Below are 19,670 nucleotides of genomic sequence, written 5' to 3'. Positions count from 1 at the left end.
ACGTAATAATTGCACTAAAATACCAAACTTTATTGTTAAATGTATTTAGGTGCATTTACTTAATACTGAATGTAATGTACTTAATGCAGAATTGTAGCACTGAAGGTTACTTAATATGTGCAAAAATACAAGTATAAGTATGTAAATACAAATTACATATGTTTACAATTAAAAAGTAATAAATACCTACAAGTAAAATGAGGTACAGTATAGGCTAATATATTCAAAATATTATCAAATTTAGTTTATGTCATCATGTGTGAGTAAGCGGTTTGCTAGAAATATAGCCAATTACAAACTTAACTTAAAGTGGTTGCACTAAAATGTCCAAAATGTAAAAGTTATATTTGCATCATGTAATTTTGAACACATTTTATATAAATAGTTTCTCACTTGAAGCTCATTCAGACTTGCAGAAAGTGTTAGTTTTATTTTTTTTAGTCCACACCATAGTGGTGAATGAGATATTTTATGATTGTTTTTATTTGAGAAAAGATATACATAATACAGTGGAATGATTTTCTTTTTACATTTGCACATGTAACTGTGATTTAGTACATTACTATGTAATTAGGTATGTAATTACTTTAATTAATCATCATTAACATAAAGCAAAATGGCAGTCATTGTGTCATATTAATTCTTCAGGTTAAATGATAACCAGCAATACATTTTTATATGGACGTCTGTAAAAAATATTGTACTGTAAAATATTTAGATTTAACTTCAAAATGTTAAAAACAAAAATAATTTTCTAAACAATGCATTCATATAAAAGAAAATATAAAACACACATATTTTGAATTCATATTTTATTAGAAATTTATTGCACTTGCAGTAAATAAATCTCAATCTTAATTTCAAATCTCAAATTGTATATTTGATGAATTTACAATAAATATTTTCACTTATCTAAAAGTGGTGATCACAGCATCTAACAGCTCCATCTAAAAAAGCTAGAATTTACTAAATTAAAGACAGGAGAGTGATTTGGAGTTTTGCTCTCACCAGCTTGGTGTAAAATAATGCCTTCATTTAGACTGAATATAAAGGTGAACGATACAGACAGGATTCTGGGGCCGGATTCACAAACGCTTTCAAAAGAAAAAACTTACGAAGGATCTTAAGAGAGAAACATTAGTTAAGAAGTTAAGAATGTTCTTAAAAGAAATTCTCCAAAGAATCTTAAGAAGTTTATAGTAAATATCCTCTTAGGAAAGTCTTAATTTCTTTAAAAAAATTTAATACATTCAATGTTGGTTTCTTATCATAAGGCCATTTATCAAAACATTTTAATGTTGCATTAAACAATTAAAAAAATAAAGTGTCAAATAAAGGAAAAACAGACTAAAAATCTGACTAAGCGTTTAAACTTTAAATCTTAAACACTATCAATTTTTTTTATATAAATTTTGTTTAAATAAACATGAATTCTAATAATTCAGTCATTTAAACTGATCATTTTAGAGGCTGACCATCTTTTTTTTTTCAACTTTTTTTCTTAAATAAAATAGACTTTTGTGAAAAGAGCCCCTGGCTTAGAAGTGCTAAGAAAGATTCAGGCTGAAACTCACCGCACTGGACTGAGGGGGGGGGGGGGGGGTATGGGGGGTGTAAATATACTATTAGCCACGGCATAAAAATGACAGTGGTCGAAAACTTAAAAAAAAAAATGTTAAGCTGGTTCATTAAGCCCAAATAACGATTTACTAACATACTCACAAAATCAACGATTCAACTAAACAAAAAATTGAAATAAAAAATTCTGCGTTTGATTTTGATGGCTTTGCATTTTGCATCAGGAGTCATCCAGGACGTGGTCGGTCCAGAATAGATGATACGTTATGGGACTCTCAGAGAAAGACATACAAGGACTGGGTTCAGGGCAAAAACATATAAATGAAGAATTAAGCAGAACTGACGAGCTTCCTCTCAGATCTTCTGTGATGCGGAGGAGGTGTTTTATGGACTTTCTGGACTTCAGAGCTGTCAAACTGTGGAGTGTCTCAAGTGAAGATGTTTACGAGGTTTGGGTGAGTCAGAGAACATCTCCTAAGGAGTTCTTCAGGAAGTGACTCGAGACCAGAGGCAGCGAAAGGTCTGCGTTTTGAGGAACATCTCAGGCAAAGCAGCTCTTCAGGAAGTGACTCATATGCGTATACACATGCTGATTGGCAGATCCTCCAAGACTGTGGTCCTCGTCCGTGTACCACTAAGAAAGGACAAGGAGACAGCGATGGACAGAAGATAAACATTAGGTTAGCTATAACCTATTATCGTAGCTGTTTCCAGATAACGATGAATCTCGGGCACTTACGAACGACGGCAAGAATGGCGTCACTTTAAGAACGCAAGTGTTTCCCGAAAGCCTTCTTATGAGCGAGTTTTAAGTAGATCTTGGTGACTTCGCCTCTGCGCTGGAAAGGCATCATCAGTCGAAACAATACATGAAACACTGATTTACACTTTTTCTTATTATTATAACTATTATAACAACTAATTAGTTCGTTAATATTAAAATTATTAGTATATACTACTTGCAACTAATACAAAATTATAGCGAGCTCAAATGGTTTTGAGGTAGAACTTGATACTTGGTAAGTTGCGAATGGGAAAACTACTCTTAAAGTTACGAACAAGCTTAAGTACTTCTTTAGTTACGAAGAGTTTCAGGAAACGCTTGCAAAGTATGAGGTTACAAAGTATGAATTTCAGCGATGCCATAAAAACTCATTAAAAATGTTGTTTGTTTCAAAAAATAAAATAAAAAATAAATGTAGGTTCTTTAACAGTTTAAACGTTTCAAGTATTCAAATTAAAATAAAATAATAGTTCTTTTTGGAACCAAATATGAATCTTCAAGGCATTTCTCAAAGAACATTTCTTTCAATTCTGCAATTTTTTTCAAGTCTCTCAGATAAACCTTTTGTTATTTTTATTAAATCAGTTTAAAATATTAATGATGCTGTTATATTATTAATAATGCATCATGTATATTTTAGCACAACTTATATTCAAAGTATTAGTTAAATGACAATAAACTTGAAATATTCCTGTAAATGTGAATTTTATATCAAATAATACATGAAATAAAATTAGTTTTTTTTATTTTGTTGTGTTTGGTCCATTTTAAAAATGATTGCACTTCCTGTAGAATATGTACTTTCAGACATTAAAAAATATATTTTATCTCTGTCACAAAGTTCAGGTCAAATCTGTTACGTCTGATTTAAAACTGCACAAAATCTGCAAACAGTTCTAATTAAAAAAAATAAAAATAATAATAGTAAATCAATGATATATTATATATTGCTCAGATTTGTTATTGTGATACTAAGAAAATGTATATATATATATATATATATATATATATATATATATATGTGTGTGTGTGTGTGTTTTTATAAACAATAAATTAATTGAAAATATTTAAATAATTAATTGAAAATCCATAAAATTACTGTCAGCTCTTTAAACACAGTGTAACCATCACCGAATCGACTGACGAGTCCAATCTTTCCATACTTGAAATGTACCTGCCAAGGTATGCTTTTACAGCAGGTGGACTGTTTATCAAATGTAAGTCTACTAGCTGGACACTCTGGACACCTCTGTCTTATTTACCATTGAATCAAAGTCCACTTGTTTGTCGACAAGAGCTTTGGAGATCTGGGCAGCTTGCTGGAAGTGGACGTTGTCTGAAAAATAAAGGTAAAGAAGGATCAGCTTGAGCGACATGTTTGTTTTTATTACATTTTTATATATTTTTAGTCACCAGCTACCAGCGCTGGGCTGTTGAAGGCCATCATCAACACTACTGGAACTTTATTTATTGAAGTTTTCCTTTTTCTCCCAATCTGGTTTTGCCGATTAACCCACCCCTCCACAGCCCTCCCTAGCACTAGCAATGTGAAGCCAGACACTGCCTCTCTTTGAACTTGCAGGGCAGCCAACATGCTCTGAGGAAAGCGCCGGGTACCCAGCCAACCAACATCGCTTAGGAATGATAAGGAATTGCCTCCGGCTGCTGATGGTGAAGCGGCATGCCTCGGGATTTCAGAAGGTATTGAGACCTCCCAGCCACTCTGAGCCCTGCTAACTGCTAATTCTGCTAACAATTCAAGGAGATTAATGGGCAAACCCTGCAACCCCATGCCTGTGCATCCTCATGCATTTGAATGCGTGTCGGGGGGCAGCGCGGGTACGAGCATGCATGCGTTTAGAGCCGAAGCCTCACCGTCCGCCGTGCCGTGCACCAGCAGGTACTGGACAGATCTGAAGTTCTCGGCCCGGCCCGTCACTGTGGAATTCTGCACAGATTACACAATTACACAACTTCCTCAGAAAAAAAAAACAAGGTTTGCGTAGCTTCCAAAAACAGTACAGCTATAAATCAAGCCAGATATCTTGGAGAGCCTACTCATGCTGCTTGTGAAGTCATTTTGGGGAAACCCACTACAGCTGGAACGAGATCAGAGGCTCACGGGCGTAATGCGGCGGCTAACTTACGTCATAGAAGGCCTGGTTTTCTGCTGGAGTCAGCATGTAGCGCTCCGTGTAAATAGAGTCTGGTAAATAAAAGAGATAAACCGCTATATATAACAACCACCAGCAAACAAATCCAGAGCGCATGATCCTGTGTGCCAGCTCATGACTGCAGGAATTACGCCATAAAACAAAAGAATGTGTATGTGCTCAGTCTCCATACCATAATATTCCCATTTCGACACTGGTGCGACGGCCATGCCGCATTTGAACACCCCGCTGTCGGCTCCCAGGACCATGGAAGTGACATAGCCTCCGTAGGACTGGAAAAACAGGCACAGTGCTGCATTAACGTTATGTCCAAAAGTTTGTGGACACCCCTTCTAATGAATGCATTCAGCTACTTTCACTTGCACAGTTGCACCCATTGCTGTAAAAGCATACCGATGTGCAAATGCACACACACAGACAGCTTGCCTAGACCCTGTAGAGAAGTACTGCCAATAGAATAGGACCCTCTGCAGGAGCAGAGGAACACATTAACCTGTTGTCCCCGTGCCACCTGATGCCAGGCGTGGGCTAAAGGGGTATGAAGTCCCCCCAGCATTGAGCTGTGTCTTCTGGAAATGTGTTCTCTGAATATTGCTGAATGCAATCTTCCAAAATCTGGTAGAAAGCCTTCTTCCCTGGACAGTAGAGACAGTTACTCCATTGTTTCCTCTGAAATCAAGGACATTAGAAGAGTTGATTCTGTCTCTACTGTCCTGGGAACAAGACGTTTTGCTAGATTTTGAGGATTCAGAGTACTGGATGGAGCTCCACCATCCATTATTCCAGAGAACACAGTTCTTCCACTGCTCCACAGCTCACGCCCCTCTAGCCCAAGCCTGGCATTAGACAGCATGTTATATTGGGTTCATCAGGTTTATCTGCTCTAGAGAGTCCTATTCTATTGGCAGTACTTCTCTACAGGTATATATATCTCCTAATGAACGTTGGAAACCAGACTTACCCAACCCCAGATTGCGATCTTCTCTTTATCGACGAAGCCCAGACTGCCGAAATGTCTACAAATGAGGTAAGCAGTGTGACATTAGACACATTACACGTGTACAATAAGGATATACATGATACCTGACAAACTACACTGGAATGAACTGAACTGTGTGCATTGTCCCTTGTTGACCCACAGGGGGTGACAGAGTGGCCGAGTTTGCCTGGACCCTCTCTTGCTGGACATGCTACACAGGAGAGGACCTCTGCTCAATCTCTGCAATGAGCCGTAACTACGCTGATCTGTGACGTCAGGACCGAGCTCTTCAACATTGGACAGTTTGCAAATCAGGCGACCCAACCGTTGAGTTTGAAAGCCCGTTCTAACACTCAGGGGAGTTATGAAATGCTCAGGTTCCGAGAATACATTAAAGGCTCTAATTGAGATCAGCAGTGTCACGGGCTTCCGGGTTTAAAGGCCTGACATCTGTTCTGGAGGTTCTACACGAGATGTTACTGAGCTGTTTTCGGGAGTTCATAGCTTCATTACCCGCCGGTGGGGCGGAAGGTGTTTACCTGGCAGCGGTGATCTGGTCCTCCACTTCATAGGTGCCCAGACGCCTGTAAATGGAGTGCATTATCTTATCTCCTTGGAAACCACTCCCTCTGCCATCAAAGCTGGCCACGATGACTTTCTCTGTGCTGGCCAGGAACGTCGTCCAGCCAATCTGGAACCGGAAGTCGGACTTCTGACTGCAAGGGCCGGCATAGCTGGGAAAGACGTAGCATAGTGGGACATATTGGACCAGATCTGACTATGACTGGGGATGTGGGGCTCAGGATAAGATTGAAGGTATCCTATCCTGAGCCTACACCGATGCCTAATATTGACAGTCTCATGACCTAATATTGAGGTCTCTCCACAAGACCTCAGGAGGTGTCCTGAGGTATCTGGCACCAAGACTAATGTTAGCAGCAGATCCTTTACAAGTACTGTACGTTGTGAGGTGGGACCTCCAGGAGCATTTAGTTGGCCATGACCCTGCCGCAAGGCTGTCCTTTCTTGGAGCACTTAGATAGTAGATACAGTAGATACCCAACCCTCATGCCAATAAAAGTGTGTATTCAGTCAGACAAAACCAAAAGGACGTAAAGGAGCCTTACACGTCAATAAGTAGAGGGTATTTTTTGGACTTGTCGAAGTTCGGAGGAAGGGTCATCTGGTACCAGAGCTCTAAGGGAAGAAAAGACGGGTCGGCACCAAAGTATGTATACATAGCGTGGCAATGGAAGCATCCATAGATGCAGCTGAAGGCCTCTTCCGAAAAGCCAAAGCTCACCAAACTCGCCGATCTTTATGGTGCCGTGTGTAACCGTGGGCATGCCGATGTCCTGGAGAATTGAGTCCAGGTTTTCATTGTCCTCGAGAACCTTGACCTCTGAAAATAAAGAAAACACCAGAAAAGTAAAGTCAAATTTACATGCTTTTGCTTACATGGGTGTAACATATATATACACACTATATGTCCAAATGTTTGTGGACACCCCTTCTAATCAATGCATTCAGCTACAGATGTGCTTATAACCTACTGGCACCATGCTACCTAATGCCAGGTGTGGGCATCCTGACCTCACAAACTCTAGCTCTTGTCACTGAATGCAATCGAATCCTTACTGCAATGTTTCTCCAAAATCTAGCAGATAGCCTTCTTCCCTGGACAGTAGAGACGGTTACTTCAACAAAAGCAGGATCAGCTCTATTTAATAGCCTTGATTTCAGAAGAAACAGGGAATGAGCAGGTGTCCCAAAACTTTTGTCCATATAGCGTATTGCAGTGGTTTGGGGTTATTTCCAGCTAATATGTGATTTAGGTTGGGTGTTTAGGTATAGTGAGTCACTATACCTGAGCCAGCACCTCGACTGTCCCTTAGAGTGTACAAGGGAAGCCCCGGACCTTCACAAGCAAACAGAAGTTAGTGAAAGCTACTGAGAACCGTGAGAACCCAATTTGAAGGTGCCATCTACCCACCCAAACCAGACAGCGTGGTCCCCGAGTGGTCCAGCATAACCAGGCGCCGTCATTACAACCAGAGGATCGCTGCTCCGGATCCTGGTCATGCTGCTAGCCATCGGCAGCCGGAGCCTGAGAGGGCAAAACTGCCCTTATAAACGTCTTATAATGCAATGCTGGCTGTGTTCCTCAGTGCCAGTTGTGCTCTCTCGCCCTCCGGCTGCCGACTGCTTAGCAGCATGACCGGGTTTCGACCCAGCGATTGTCTTATTCGGACCCCTCCGGGCCTGGTTTACTGGTTAGGATGCACTGCCTGATTGCAGGTCTACAGGAGAAAGAGGAGAACTACCTGAGCAGTCCATTCTGTAGAAGGTGCCCTCGGTGCTGAAGGAGGCGGAGTTATATTTGCACCTGTCCTCGGCCACAGTACAGGTGAGGCAGGTGGGTTGAGAATGAGTGGAGCCTTCTATGGATATTCTGCAGGAGATAGTATATGTATAGCATATTAGCAAACATATTCGCATCAGCAGCTAACCAGCAGTTACCAGCAGTCAACAACAATCAATAATTAATAATCATTACGTGATTCTTTTAATACTTTGTTACAGGTAATTACAGGTCAGATCAGCTGTATTGGAGTAGAGTTACAGAGATAACCCCAATCCTAAAGGACCGTGAGAACCACCGGAAACGGGATGGACCTCACCTGTAAACATTCCTCTGCCCCGGATGACCGTTGTACTCGTTACTCACGTAATACCTGTAATTCAAAAGTCAGCACAGAGGACATTTATTACATTATTACATAGTACATTATATGCCCAGCATCGCTAACCCCAGCATTACTCACATGTTGATGATGTTCCAGCCCTTCCCATCTAAACACTAGTAAATATGGGGTCTACAGCTTAAGGCTCTGAGGGTCCTTTACCAGATGGGGTCACAGAATAGAGGTGATTTCATACCACAGAACCTTTTTCACAAATGCCACTGACCATTAATGCAGCCAGTGGCGGTCCGGCAAAACTAGGCCTGCCTGGATTTTCATGATTATAGCGGCAGGGCTAATCTAGAGAAGCAAACGTCTTGGACGTCAGTCCAAGGCTAACATACAAAAACCATCTGCAATAAAGTAATGAACTTACACTGAACTGTTGGTCACCTTGAGAATGCTAATGACCTCCCATCTGCCAGATGTTACAGATGCTGAAGTATTCTAAAAACAAAAACACCAGTGTTAAACTTCATCAGGGGCATAAAGGAGGGCCATAAAGTCCAGTCGGATGGCCAGATGTCTCCTTCCACCAGTATCACCACTATACCTTCATGGATTAGTCACCTATCATATCATATAGTGTATAAATATTAAAAAGTTTGTGGACACCCTTACTAATGAATGAATTTGGCTGCTTTAAAAGCACCCATTGCTGACAATGCAGATGCACACACACACACACACAGGTTGTCTAGTCCTTGTGGAAAAGTACTGCCAATAGATTAGGACTCTCTGGAGCAGATAAACCTGATGAACCTATTGACACCATGCTGCCTAATAATGCCAGACATGGGCTAAAAGGGTGTAAAGCCTCTCAGCAATGAGCTGTGATGGTGCTTCATCCAGTACTTTTGGATGGGATGAGCTGGGGAGTTGGGGATCATCCCAAATCCTCACAGCAATTCAACTCCTCCAAAATCTTCTCCAGAAGCTCTTTCTAATACCCTTGATTTCAGAAGAAACACTGAATAAACAGGTGTCCCAATACTTTAGACCAGTGGCACTCACATCATACACAGGCTGATCAGAAGGACTGATATCTGGTAGTCATATCTCTGGACTTTAGTCTCACTTATGAGAACAGTTTCTGCTATCTGGACGTTTCGGCTGCTATAAATGGCACGTAATCCGCTGTGGTGAAGGTATTTATGGGCATGGGAGCGTTTAAATGCGGTCAAATGAGGCGACGGTAAAATAATAAAAGTAACTCACTCCGCTGATGTGATGAATGTGCTTGAAGCCATTTGCGTCGCTCATGATGTAGTAACAGCTGGAGCCGTCTGGCCGAAAAACGGGATTGCTCGGGGAAAACTAGAACGGAGAGATGGATCTAGATGTGAGATCGGACACGCCGCCAAGCCTTATTCTCAGCTCTGTAGTAAAATAGTGCAATCACTACGTACCCGTCCAACCCAGCCTGTCTTGCTCACCACGTTAATTCCCTGAAAAATGGCAAAAATAAGCAGTCAGACACAGAATCCTGCTCCCGAACCTCTCTGGACTTGAAACGAATATGATATGATCAGCACTTACATGCATTATAAGACTGGCTTCGCCAAAATAGCCCAAACCAGCCAGCTTTGGCTAATGAGGTTAGCCTTATTAATCCTAAATTATTCAGTATCTAATCTACATTTAAAAGTATGCACTATGAATTATTCAGTATCCACTATGAATTATTTAGTATCCTCTATGAATTATTTAGTATCTACTATGAATTATTCAGTATCTACTATGAATTATTCAGTATCCACTATGAATTATTTAGTATCCACTATGAATTATTCAGTAACTACTATGAATTATTCAGTATCCACTATGAATTATTCAGTATCTACTATGAATTATTCAGTATCTACTATGAATTATTTAGTATCCTCTATGAATTATTTAGTATCCACTATGAATTATTTAGTATCCTCTATGAATTATTTAGTATCCACTATGAATTATTTAGTATCTACTATGAATTATTCAGTATCTACCATGAATTATTTAGTATCTACTATGAATTATTCAGTAACTACTATGAATTATTCAGTATCCACTATGAATTATTCAGTATCTACTATGAATTATTCAGTTCAAACCACTAGAGGAAGATAATACAGGAGATACAGGAGGGTTCATACTGTGGTTGCTTCCCAGGTGTTGCCGCTGAGTTCGTACAGCTGTAGAGTCACGTAGCTTTGGGTCCGGTTTTGCCACTGAACGGCCATTCTTTCGTCCGTCGCCCAAGTGACAGTGCTCAGGTAATGCTCTCTAGGGAAAGCACATCAGGGTCAGAACCCACAAGGCTGGACATTAGGATTAGAATCCAGGATAGATCCAGCTCTGGGCCTACTCTGGGCCTTTTCTGGGCCTGGTCTGGGCCTTTTCTGGGAATACTCTGGGCCTGCTCTGGGCCTTTTCTGGGAATACTCTGGGCCTGGTCTGGGCCTTTTCTAGGAATATTCTGGGCCTGCTCTGGCCCTTTTCTGGGCCTGGTCTGGGCCTTTTCTGGAAATACTCTTGGCCTGCTCTGGGCCTTTTCTAGGAATACTCTGGGCCTGCTCTGGCCCTTTTCCTGGGCCTGCCCTGTGATTGCTCTGTGTATGAAAAGCAGCCCAGAAAATCGTTTCAGTAAACATGAGGCTTATTCACAACCGCAGTTTCTAAAAGGTTTACCTCACATCTGGGTCATACTTACACTGCCCCGACAGCACTTGGCACGACAACCTCCATAATTCTGGACACGTCTGTGGCATTGGCCACAAACAGGCGCACTGTTGGGTTTGGGGTTCCTGCCTGGAAACAAAAAAACGCCTGTTGTTCAGGGCATAGGCATTTTCTCTGCCAGGGCCATGTTTATTTGAACAGCTCCTTGCCATGAAAGAGGAAGTATGGACTACCATGGGAATAGCACATGCCACTGATAAAGATCGCAATCAGGAAATGGTCAGGCATTTCCCAGCGTCCAGCACCAGCTCTGAGCTTCACCTCACCTCAGTTTGGCAATGAGCTCTGCCCAATCTAATAGCTCCACTTAGTAGTTCAGACTGTTTCCTTCTGTTTCTCTGCAGGCTCTGTTATTAACCCCCTTTCACCCTGTTCTTCAATGGTCAGAACCTCAGAGGAACTGACCACCACACCATTATTTGGTTAGTAGTTTTATTTGTTAGTAGTGTGTGTTGCGCTGGTATGAGTGTTTAAACCCCTCAGCGTTACTGCTGGACTGAGAATTGTCCACCAACCAGCCATAACCAGCTAACAGCGTCCTGTGGGCAGCAGCATCCTGTGGGCAGGACTACTAGAGGATGACCAACACAGACTGTGCAGCAACACATAAAGCACTTTTTCTCGCAGACTTTACCTTAATCTAAAAGGTGGACCAGATAGGTAGGAGTGTCTAATAGAGAGTGGACAGTGAGTGGACAGACAGACACAGTGTTTAAACACTCCAGCAGCACTGCTGTGTCTGATCCTCACTGCAGTGCTGAGAATGACCCACCATCCAAATACTACCAACCTGCTCTGTGGTGGTCAGTCCTGTGGGGTTCTGACCATTGAAGAACAGGGTGAAAGGAGGCTAACATAAAGTGTATTCGTGGTTGGGTGCTGCTGCCTGCCTACCCTCTGATCCGGGCTCTCCCGCTATGTTAACTCGCCACTCGATTCCACAGAAGCACTGTTATCATGTTATCTTACCTTAGGATACGGAATGATGACTGTTTCCGGGTACTGGCCCTCTCCATACCAAGAGTACTCAATGCTGTGGACGTCAGTTTCATTGAACTCGGCGAAGGCCACGTACCTGCCCGTTGGAGACCACCACAGGGCGTGGTTTGTGGAGAACATCTCCTCTGCACACCAAATGACAGAGTGTTAGCAACTATATAACCTATAGAGACTGAATTACAGTGCTGCAAAACATACTTAGTCATTAGACTGTGTATCTCAGCAGTGAGAGTGTCTAACCGTAAAATTCTACCATTATAATAAACTCAGTAAACAAAAAGTCAGTGGTCAGTGAGAGGGTCTACCTGTAATTAACTCTATATAACATTAGAATAAACCCACATAAACATAAAGTCAGTGGTCAGTGAGAGCATCTACCTGTAATTAACTCTATATAACATTAGAATAAACCCACATAAACATATTGTCAGAGGTCAGTCAGAGCATCTACCTGTAATTAACTCTATATAACATTAGAATAAACCCAAATAAACATAAAGTCAGTGGTCAGTGAGAGTGTCTACCTGTAATTAACTCTATATAACATTAGAATAAACCCAAATAAACATAAAGTCAGTGGTCAGTGAGAGTGTCTACCTGTAATGAACTCTATATAACATTAGAATAAACCCAAATAAACATATTGTCAGAGGTCAGTCAGAGCATCTACCTGTAATTAACTCTATATAACATTAGAATAAACCCACATAAACATAAAGTCAGTGGTCAGTGAGAGTGTCTACCTGTAATTAACTCTATATAACATTAGAATAAACCCAAATAAACATAAAGTCAGTGGTCAGTGAGAGTGTCTACCTGTAATTAACTCTATATAACATTAGAATAAACCCAAATAAACATGAAGTCAGTGGTCAGTGAGAGCGTCTACCTGTAATTAACTCTATATAACATTAGAATAAACCCAAATAAACATAAAGTCAGCGGTCAGTGAGAGTGTCTACCTGTAATTAACTCTATATAACATTAGAATAAACCCAAATAAACATGAAGTCAGTGGTCAGTGAGAGTGTCTACCTGTATTTAAGTCTATATAATATTAAAATAAACCCAAATGACATTGCTTACCTTCATACACCCAGTCAGGAATGCCATTCAGGATTTTGTTGTGAAGCCCAGTGAAGGTCACTTGCTGTGATGGTGAGGTCGGGCTGGCCTTCACATAGACATTATACATCCACACGTAGGCCTGGTTTAGAGAAAGGAGAAGAACACCAGCTGTAGTTATTAGGCCCACAATTCAGCTCTTCACCCTCATAACTGCTGTACTCTCATAATTAACATCAGTTCCATAGACCCTACAATAGAACCCTGGGGGACGCCACACAATAGGATTAGCAAATAGTTCGTAGTAGTTTCTTATAACAGAGTAATTAACCTAGGGGTCAAAAGGTTTAAAGCAGTGTAGATGAAGTGAGCTTAGCTTTTGTGAAAAGTAGCATTAAAGCTAGCATCGCCGGTGAGTTCCTGCGTCTGAGTCTCATGTTTATTTGACCAAACTGCTAATTTAACACACACTCAACACACACTTACAGTAATAGTTAGGTACCAGCGTCCAGGTGAAAACAATAAACCTCGATGGAGATAATCATTACAGGTCTATAATTCTACACGAAGATAAAGCTCCGTCAGCACAAAGTAAGATAACAGGGTTACAGGGGTCACATGACACAATGTTGTACGCTAATGGATTATTGTTTTGCAGTGTTTTGCTCCAACAGTACGATACAGTAGACCAAGTCTGTCACATCACCAAGCTTACATTACTGTTGTTTACCCCACCAGTTAGCACTGGAGCTGGAAGGCTAATCTACAATAAAGGGACACAAGTATTGGGACACCTGCTCATTCATTCTTTGTTTTTTCTGAAATCAAAGGTACTAAAAAGAGTTGATCCTGCTTCTGTTGGAGTAACTGTCTCTACTTTCTACTAGATTTGGAGGAGGAGCATTGCTATGAGGATTTGATTGCATTCAGCGACAAGAATGCTTGTGAGGTCAGGATGTTGGATGATGATCACCACCTCACCTCATCATCCCAAACTTCCCAACTCATCCCAAGTACTGGATGGAGCTCCACCATCATAAGTATTTGGTCAATAGCAAAAGGTCAACTTAATACTGACATAACCTTTGTTGGCAATGACAGAGGTCAAACGTTTCCTGTAAGTCTTCACCAACTCCCTCCACAAATTTTCTATGGAGTTGAGGTCTGGAGACTGGCTAGGCCACTCCAGGACCTTAAAATGCTTTGTACAAAGCCACTCCTTCGTTGCCCGAGCAGTGTGTTTGGGATCATTGTCATGCTGCAAGACCCAGCCACAGCTCCACCATCATTCCAGAGAACACAGTTCTTCCACTGCTCCACAGCTCAATGCTGGGGGGCTTTATACCCCTCTAGCCCACACCAGAGTCCCATTCATTAGCTAGCTTTTAGCTAGTTAGCATTTCGCCGCTTGGTAGGGTAAGTACTGCTGGTGGAGTTGTTGTGACGCCTTATCAAGCAAGTAGCGATGCGTATGGACCGGTATGTCGTGATCACAACATGCCAACACTAACTTCGCTAGCTGTAGCTAGTGAACTACATTTCCCACAATGCCGCACTGCAATACTCACCAGTCGGTGGCCAGCTGGAGCCCAGGCCAGATACTGGACGTCATGAGGGATGTCCGTAGTGATGAAATCACTAGAAGATTCATCAAGATACAAAAGCCACATCAAAGGGGCAGTTCAAAAGGTTGTATTGAATAAAGCAAATATCTCGAATTTTATTTAAGCAAGCAATTTAATAAACATTCCGACTGGACGCCACTGACCCTTTATCGTGGTCGAAGATGGAGTAGGAGGCGGAGAAGGAGTGTCTCCAGAGCTGGTGGGGGACAGATAACCATGCTGGTGTGAACATCTGAAAGCTCTACGGTACTGATTGGTCATTAATGCGGTCAGTCTCTCACCTTTGTGTAGTTACTCAGAAAGCAAACAAACTTGCGGTCAGCTGACACCATGTAATCGAAGGCCTCCACTTGATCCTAGGGCAGGGATGAGTGTGTTTATTAAAGATAAGGCCATACACACACACTCTCTCACACACACACATTCACAGCTTCATTGGAGCTTACAAACTGCTGGTGTTTCAGGAACTCCCGCTCGCTTCCCGTATAGAGGTCAAACAGCAGGACCGATCCGTTTGCCAGCTTATGCAGATACTCTGAATCTGTTGGACGAACCAGACGAGGGGAATGAGTGTGAGGACGGGGTTCGGGTCATCACGGGGTTCGGGTCATCCTCCCTGACCCCTAAGTACCTCTGTGTGATATAAATACTGAGTAATCTGAGCTCAGTACTGGGTAATTACCATCCGCAGTGCTTGCAGGGAACACACCCCAGAGCCCGTCACTGTGTTAAAGGCCTGCTGCAGATCCTGCTAAGCTAACCTACACACTGGTAACCCTTAGAAGACACAGCTCCAGTCAGGGTGATGGAGATGTTCAGTGGAAAGAAATGGACACTGAGACACTTTGACAAGAACCTGACTTGACCCGACTGGATCAGAACATCAGATGCTCATGGAGCCCACCTCAAAACTTCTAGGACTTGTAAAAGATCTGCTGCTAATGTTAGTCTTGGTCTCCGTCTTGTGGAGTCCATGCTTTGTAGGGGCCTACACAATATTAGGCAGGTGGTTTTAATGTTATGGTGATCGGACCCCTCAAACCAAAGTACACTATGGGTCCAAACGTCCAAAAGGGATGCATTCAGCTACTTACTTTAAGTTGCCAATAGAATAGGACTCTGGACCTACTGGCTCCATGCTGCCTAATGCCAGGCGTGGGTTTTGAGGGGGGGGGTATAAAAAGCCCCCCAGCACTGAGCTGTGGAGCAGTGGAGGAACTGTGTTCTCTGGAATGGCCTTGGCTGTTTCTCTTGATAAACGCTGGTAATAAAGCCGTGGTTCATTCGCCCATGACCAAAGTACATCGAGTCTGAGGTATGATTTACCAGCCAGCAGGAGTATCAGTAATGTTCACCCTGGAGAACACCTTTGAAGACCCATGGGTAAATTAACCTGCACTACATACATTTTCTCTGGGGTTAAGGTCTGGAGACTGGCTAGGCCACTCCAGGACCCTGAATTGCTTTTAACAGAGCCACTCCTTCATTGCCTGAGCGGTGTGTTTGGGATCATTGTCATGCTGCAAGACCCAGCCACAGCATCTTCAATGCTCTCACTCATGGTGATGAAAGAGGTTTTGGCTTAAAATCTCATGATACATGACCTTCTTGGGATGCAACTCAGCATTCTTCTTCCTCCAAACACTATTTTGGTTTCATCTGACCACATGATATTCTCCCAGTCCTCTTCTGGATCTGGCACTGCAGGATTTGAGCCCCTCTCGGCGTAGTGTGTTACTGATGGTAGCCTTTGTTACTTTGGTCCCAGCTCTCTGCAGGTCATTCATCAGGTCCCTCCATGTAGTTCTGGGATTTCTGTTTAATGTTCTCATGATCATTTTGACCCCAGGAGATGAGATCTTGCGTGGGGCCCCAGATCGAGGGAGATTAGCAGTGGTCTTGTATGTCTTCCATTTTCTTACAATTGCTCCCACAGTTGATTGATTCACACCAAAATCCAGAAATCTTGCTTGTTTGTGGGCGTCCAAATACTTATTTCCCACCATAATTTACAAATAAATTCTTTAAAAATCCACAACCGCTGACTGTTTATATGATATATATGATCCACTGATGGTACACAAGATATATTTGATTTATACAGTCATTAGGGGCGGAGCTGAAGCATTGACTGTAGATATGATATATATGATCTATACAGTTACTGGGGGAGGAGCTGAACCGCTGACTGTATAAAGGATGTATATGATCAGGGTGGACTCACCAGACAGCCAGCGCAGGTTGTAGGCCCTGGCCCTGATGGTGCTGTTGAAGTAGTCGTTCAAAGTAAAGGTCCTCTTAGAGTCTTCTTCCTTCCCTGGAACCGCACACATAATACTGTTAGCTACCAAACACGGACATATTTTAGCACAAACTAGTCTCTACATTTTTTATTATTTTTTTATTTTATTACAAATTTCAAACTGAAAATAAAATCACGCAAAAACCTGTTATGAAATATCTTGTGTTGACAGGAATTTAGCATCGTTAGCAAGACATGGCTTGGTGGTTTGGCTGCTATTGGAAGTGTAGGGTTGTATCATATCGATGGAAGCACCAATAAAAGCCTGGGACTGAACTGAACTGTCCCGGTCCACGCTAACCCCTCCCCTTTTACCACCAGCCTGGCTCCGAGTGGTCCGGATACCCTAGTATCGCTGCCTGCCATCAGGAGCCGGAGCCTGAGAGAGCACAACCGGCCTTGCTTCGGGCAGATGACCCCCTCTCTCTCGAACCCACATCTGCTCTGCTGGCGTTGCTAGGGCCGATGCATCAGAGCTGGGTACCCAGAGCTGGCCTCCGGGCGTGTTGGTTGGTTGTCCGGTGATGTCGCATCACCCTCCCAAAGAGTCGGGAGCATGACATGTGATAGGGGGTGAGTGCTAACGACTGGGTTGGGAGGCTGGGGATGGAAAATTGGGGCGGGAATAAAACCTTGTATCTCCAAAACAGCGAACAACGAAGAAAAAAAAACCTTCCGAACTTTCAATGGAAGTCAATGGGAAAAGCTGTCATTTTGGAGCGTTTCTATTGGTCCGTTGGGCATGACGTAAAGACCAACCTGTTGGACGCGATGGTCATGTGACTACGTGATGGAAACATTCAGGTGATGGAAACTCGCTCGTCCTGATTTTATTAATTGTTTTTTCTATAGGAACCTTTATTAAAGATTAATTAATCGGTATTGTTGCCATTCTTAAGCGTATCGGTCCAGCCCTGCCCTGTCGAAAACTTGGCCCGAGTCAAAGTTCAGAGGACGCTAATAATGGTCAATCGCACTCTTTAAGTGGTCACCATAGAAACGGTGAGGTCAGAACCAGCACATTTGTGTACCCCAGTCAGATCAGGAGCCACCTGAACAAACTCCTTCCAGTCCAACCAGTAACGTTCATCCAGGCGTTGTGAGGGCCTGCTTTCACCTGACCCTCAGTCTGTCCACCAGCAGTGGGCTGGTCCTTACCTCAGCAGTGTGGTTCTCTGTGGGGTTCGAGCGCTGCACCTACCATTCAGAAACAGGACGGTCGGGACAGCGATCAGAGTGACCACCACAGCCGCCCCGAACACAGCAAGGGCGATCTTCCAGGCGTTCTGCAAAGTGGAGAAAGCGTGGTTAACCCTTTGGAAAGGTCGCCTGCCTGCTTGTCTTTTACGCGCGAACCTGCGCGAGCGCGCTGCCTAGGAATGCAAGCTAACCAACTTTAGCACGTGCGCCCAGCACACCGTGCTGGTGCGGTCGCAGCCCAGTTGGCAACTAAGAGCAATGCATGCGTAAAAGCTGTGCGTAAAAGCTGTGCGTAAAAGCTGTGCGTAAAAGTGGCTGGAGTATACTGACCATTCCTCCCTGGCTCACGAGCCGATTCACAAAAAATGTAGGGGGGGTAGGGGGGGGCGCGAGAGCAAGTCGACCGAGCGGGGTTCGTTCCTCCTCGCGGGTTCGTGCTGAAGGTTTTAAGGAAGGGAGCGTGCAGGGGTCGCAGTGCGCGTTCAGCTCCAGTGTTAAATATTAGCTCGCGCTCAGCTGTAAAAAGGGGGGGACAATAAAATCGCGACGGATTAAAGTTCATGTGAAGGCACGGCGCGCGCTCGCGCTCGCGCTCGCGCTGCTCACCGCACTTTCCTGTTCTCGTGTTGTCTCGTGAGTTTGCTGCAAACTTTGTGTGCTGCTGCTGCTGCTGCACGCGCTGGCCAGTCATAACAGTACTTTCGCTCAAAACAAACACACACACACACACACGCTGCTGCCCGCGGTTGTAGTGTGAGGTGGTGCAGGTGAAGGTGTGGGGCAGGACTGAGGAAGGGTAGCTGACCTGCTGCAGCGGGGGGGGCAGTTCCACTTTGTCCATGTTCGCGAGCTCCTCTGCGCTGCGCTCAGCCGCTGCACTCTCTCAGCACATGTGAGACCGCTAGCAGCTCACGTGTCACGCGCTCCAGCAGGGGGTGCAGGAGGTGCTGGGGTTTGTTTAGGTATTAATGCATGTAACGCGCGCGCTCGTGCTCTTAGTTACATGCAGTTAAAATCATCCTTAACCTTAGAACCGTAGCACGCTCTGTCTGTCTGTCTGTCTATCTATTGATCGATCTATCTCTCTATCTGTCTGTCTGTCTGTCGATCTGTCTGTCTGTCTATCTCTCTGTCTGTCTGTCTATCTATCTATCTATCTATTTGTCTATCTATCTGTCTATATACATGTCTGTCAGTCTGTCTATGTGTCTGTATATGTCTTTCTGTCTACCCACAGGCCTGTCTGTCTGTCTGTCTGCATATCTATCTATCTATCTATCTGTCTGTCTGTCTGTCTGTCTATCCACCTATCTATTGATCGATCTTTGTCTGAGGATCGGTCTATCTATCTATCTGTCTGTCTGTCTATCTATCTGTCTGTCTGTCTGTCTATCTATCTGTCTGTCTGTCTGTCTGTCTATCTGTCTGTCTGTCTATCTATCTATCTATCTATCTATCTATCTATCTGTCTGTCTGTCTATCTGTCTGTCTGTCTA

At 43.2% G+C, this 19,670-nt stretch overlaps 1 protein-coding gene across 2 annotated transcripts in view; it reads right to left on the bottom strand.

Moving 5' to 3' along the window:
* Positions 1-837: 837 nt before the first annotated feature.
* The window catches only part of dpp4 (dipeptidyl-peptidase 4), a 22,167-nt gene continuing 3,334 nt past the window's right edge, over positions 838-19,670 (bottom strand). The window contains exons 1-26 of one of the 2 annotated variants that reach the window (XM_072671421.1): positions 18,505-19,670; positions 18,176-18,260; positions 16,897-16,989; positions 15,119-15,213; positions 14,954-15,028; positions 14,816-14,868; positions 14,616-14,685; positions 13,069-13,189; positions 11,953-12,107; positions 10,955-11,052; positions 10,398-10,527; positions 9,669-9,707; positions 9,478-9,576; positions 8,636-8,706; positions 8,197-8,250; positions 7,840-7,967; positions 7,383-7,433; positions 6,819-6,917; positions 6,643-6,712; positions 6,055-6,249; positions 5,498-5,552; positions 4,709-4,808; positions 4,510-4,568; positions 4,238-4,310; positions 3,625-3,698; positions 838-2,212 (exon numbers count right to left, since the gene is read on the bottom strand). The exon at positions 18,505-19,670 is cut by the window's right edge and continues 3,334 nt beyond it. In XM_072671421.1, the coding sequence (XP_072527522.1) occupies positions 2,120-2,212; positions 3,625-3,698; positions 4,238-4,310; positions 4,510-4,568; positions 4,709-4,808; positions 5,498-5,552; positions 6,055-6,249; positions 6,643-6,712; positions 6,819-6,917; positions 7,383-7,433; positions 7,840-7,967; positions 8,197-8,250; positions 8,636-8,706; positions 9,478-9,576; positions 9,669-9,707; positions 10,398-10,527; positions 10,955-11,052; positions 11,953-12,107; positions 13,069-13,189; positions 14,616-14,685; positions 14,816-14,868; positions 14,954-15,028; positions 15,119-15,213; positions 16,897-16,989; positions 18,176-18,260; positions 18,505-18,507 (2,238 nt within the window). In that variant the 5' untranslated portion in view covers positions 18,508-19,670 and the 3' untranslated portion in view covers positions 838-2,119. The remainder of the gene's footprint in view (positions 2,213-3,624; positions 3,699-4,237; positions 4,311-4,509; positions 4,569-4,708; positions 4,809-5,497; positions 5,553-6,054; positions 6,250-6,642; positions 6,713-6,818; positions 6,918-7,382; positions 7,434-7,839; positions 7,968-8,196; positions 8,251-8,635; positions 8,707-9,477; positions 9,577-9,668; positions 9,708-10,397; positions 10,528-10,954; positions 11,053-11,952; positions 12,108-13,068; positions 13,190-14,615; positions 14,686-14,815; positions 14,869-14,953; positions 15,029-15,118; positions 15,214-16,896; positions 16,990-18,175; positions 18,261-18,504) is intronic. The other variant, XM_072671420.1, reaches the window with a different exon arrangement.

This window comes from Salminus brasiliensis, chromosome 25 (assembly GCF_030463535.1).
Source record: "Salminus brasiliensis chromosome 25, fSalBra1.hap2, whole genome shotgun sequence".
Classification (NCBI taxonomy): Eukaryota; Metazoa; Chordata; class Actinopteri; order Characiformes; family Bryconidae; genus Salminus; species Salminus brasiliensis.
This window is presented reverse-complemented; position numbering and strand designations above follow the sequence as displayed.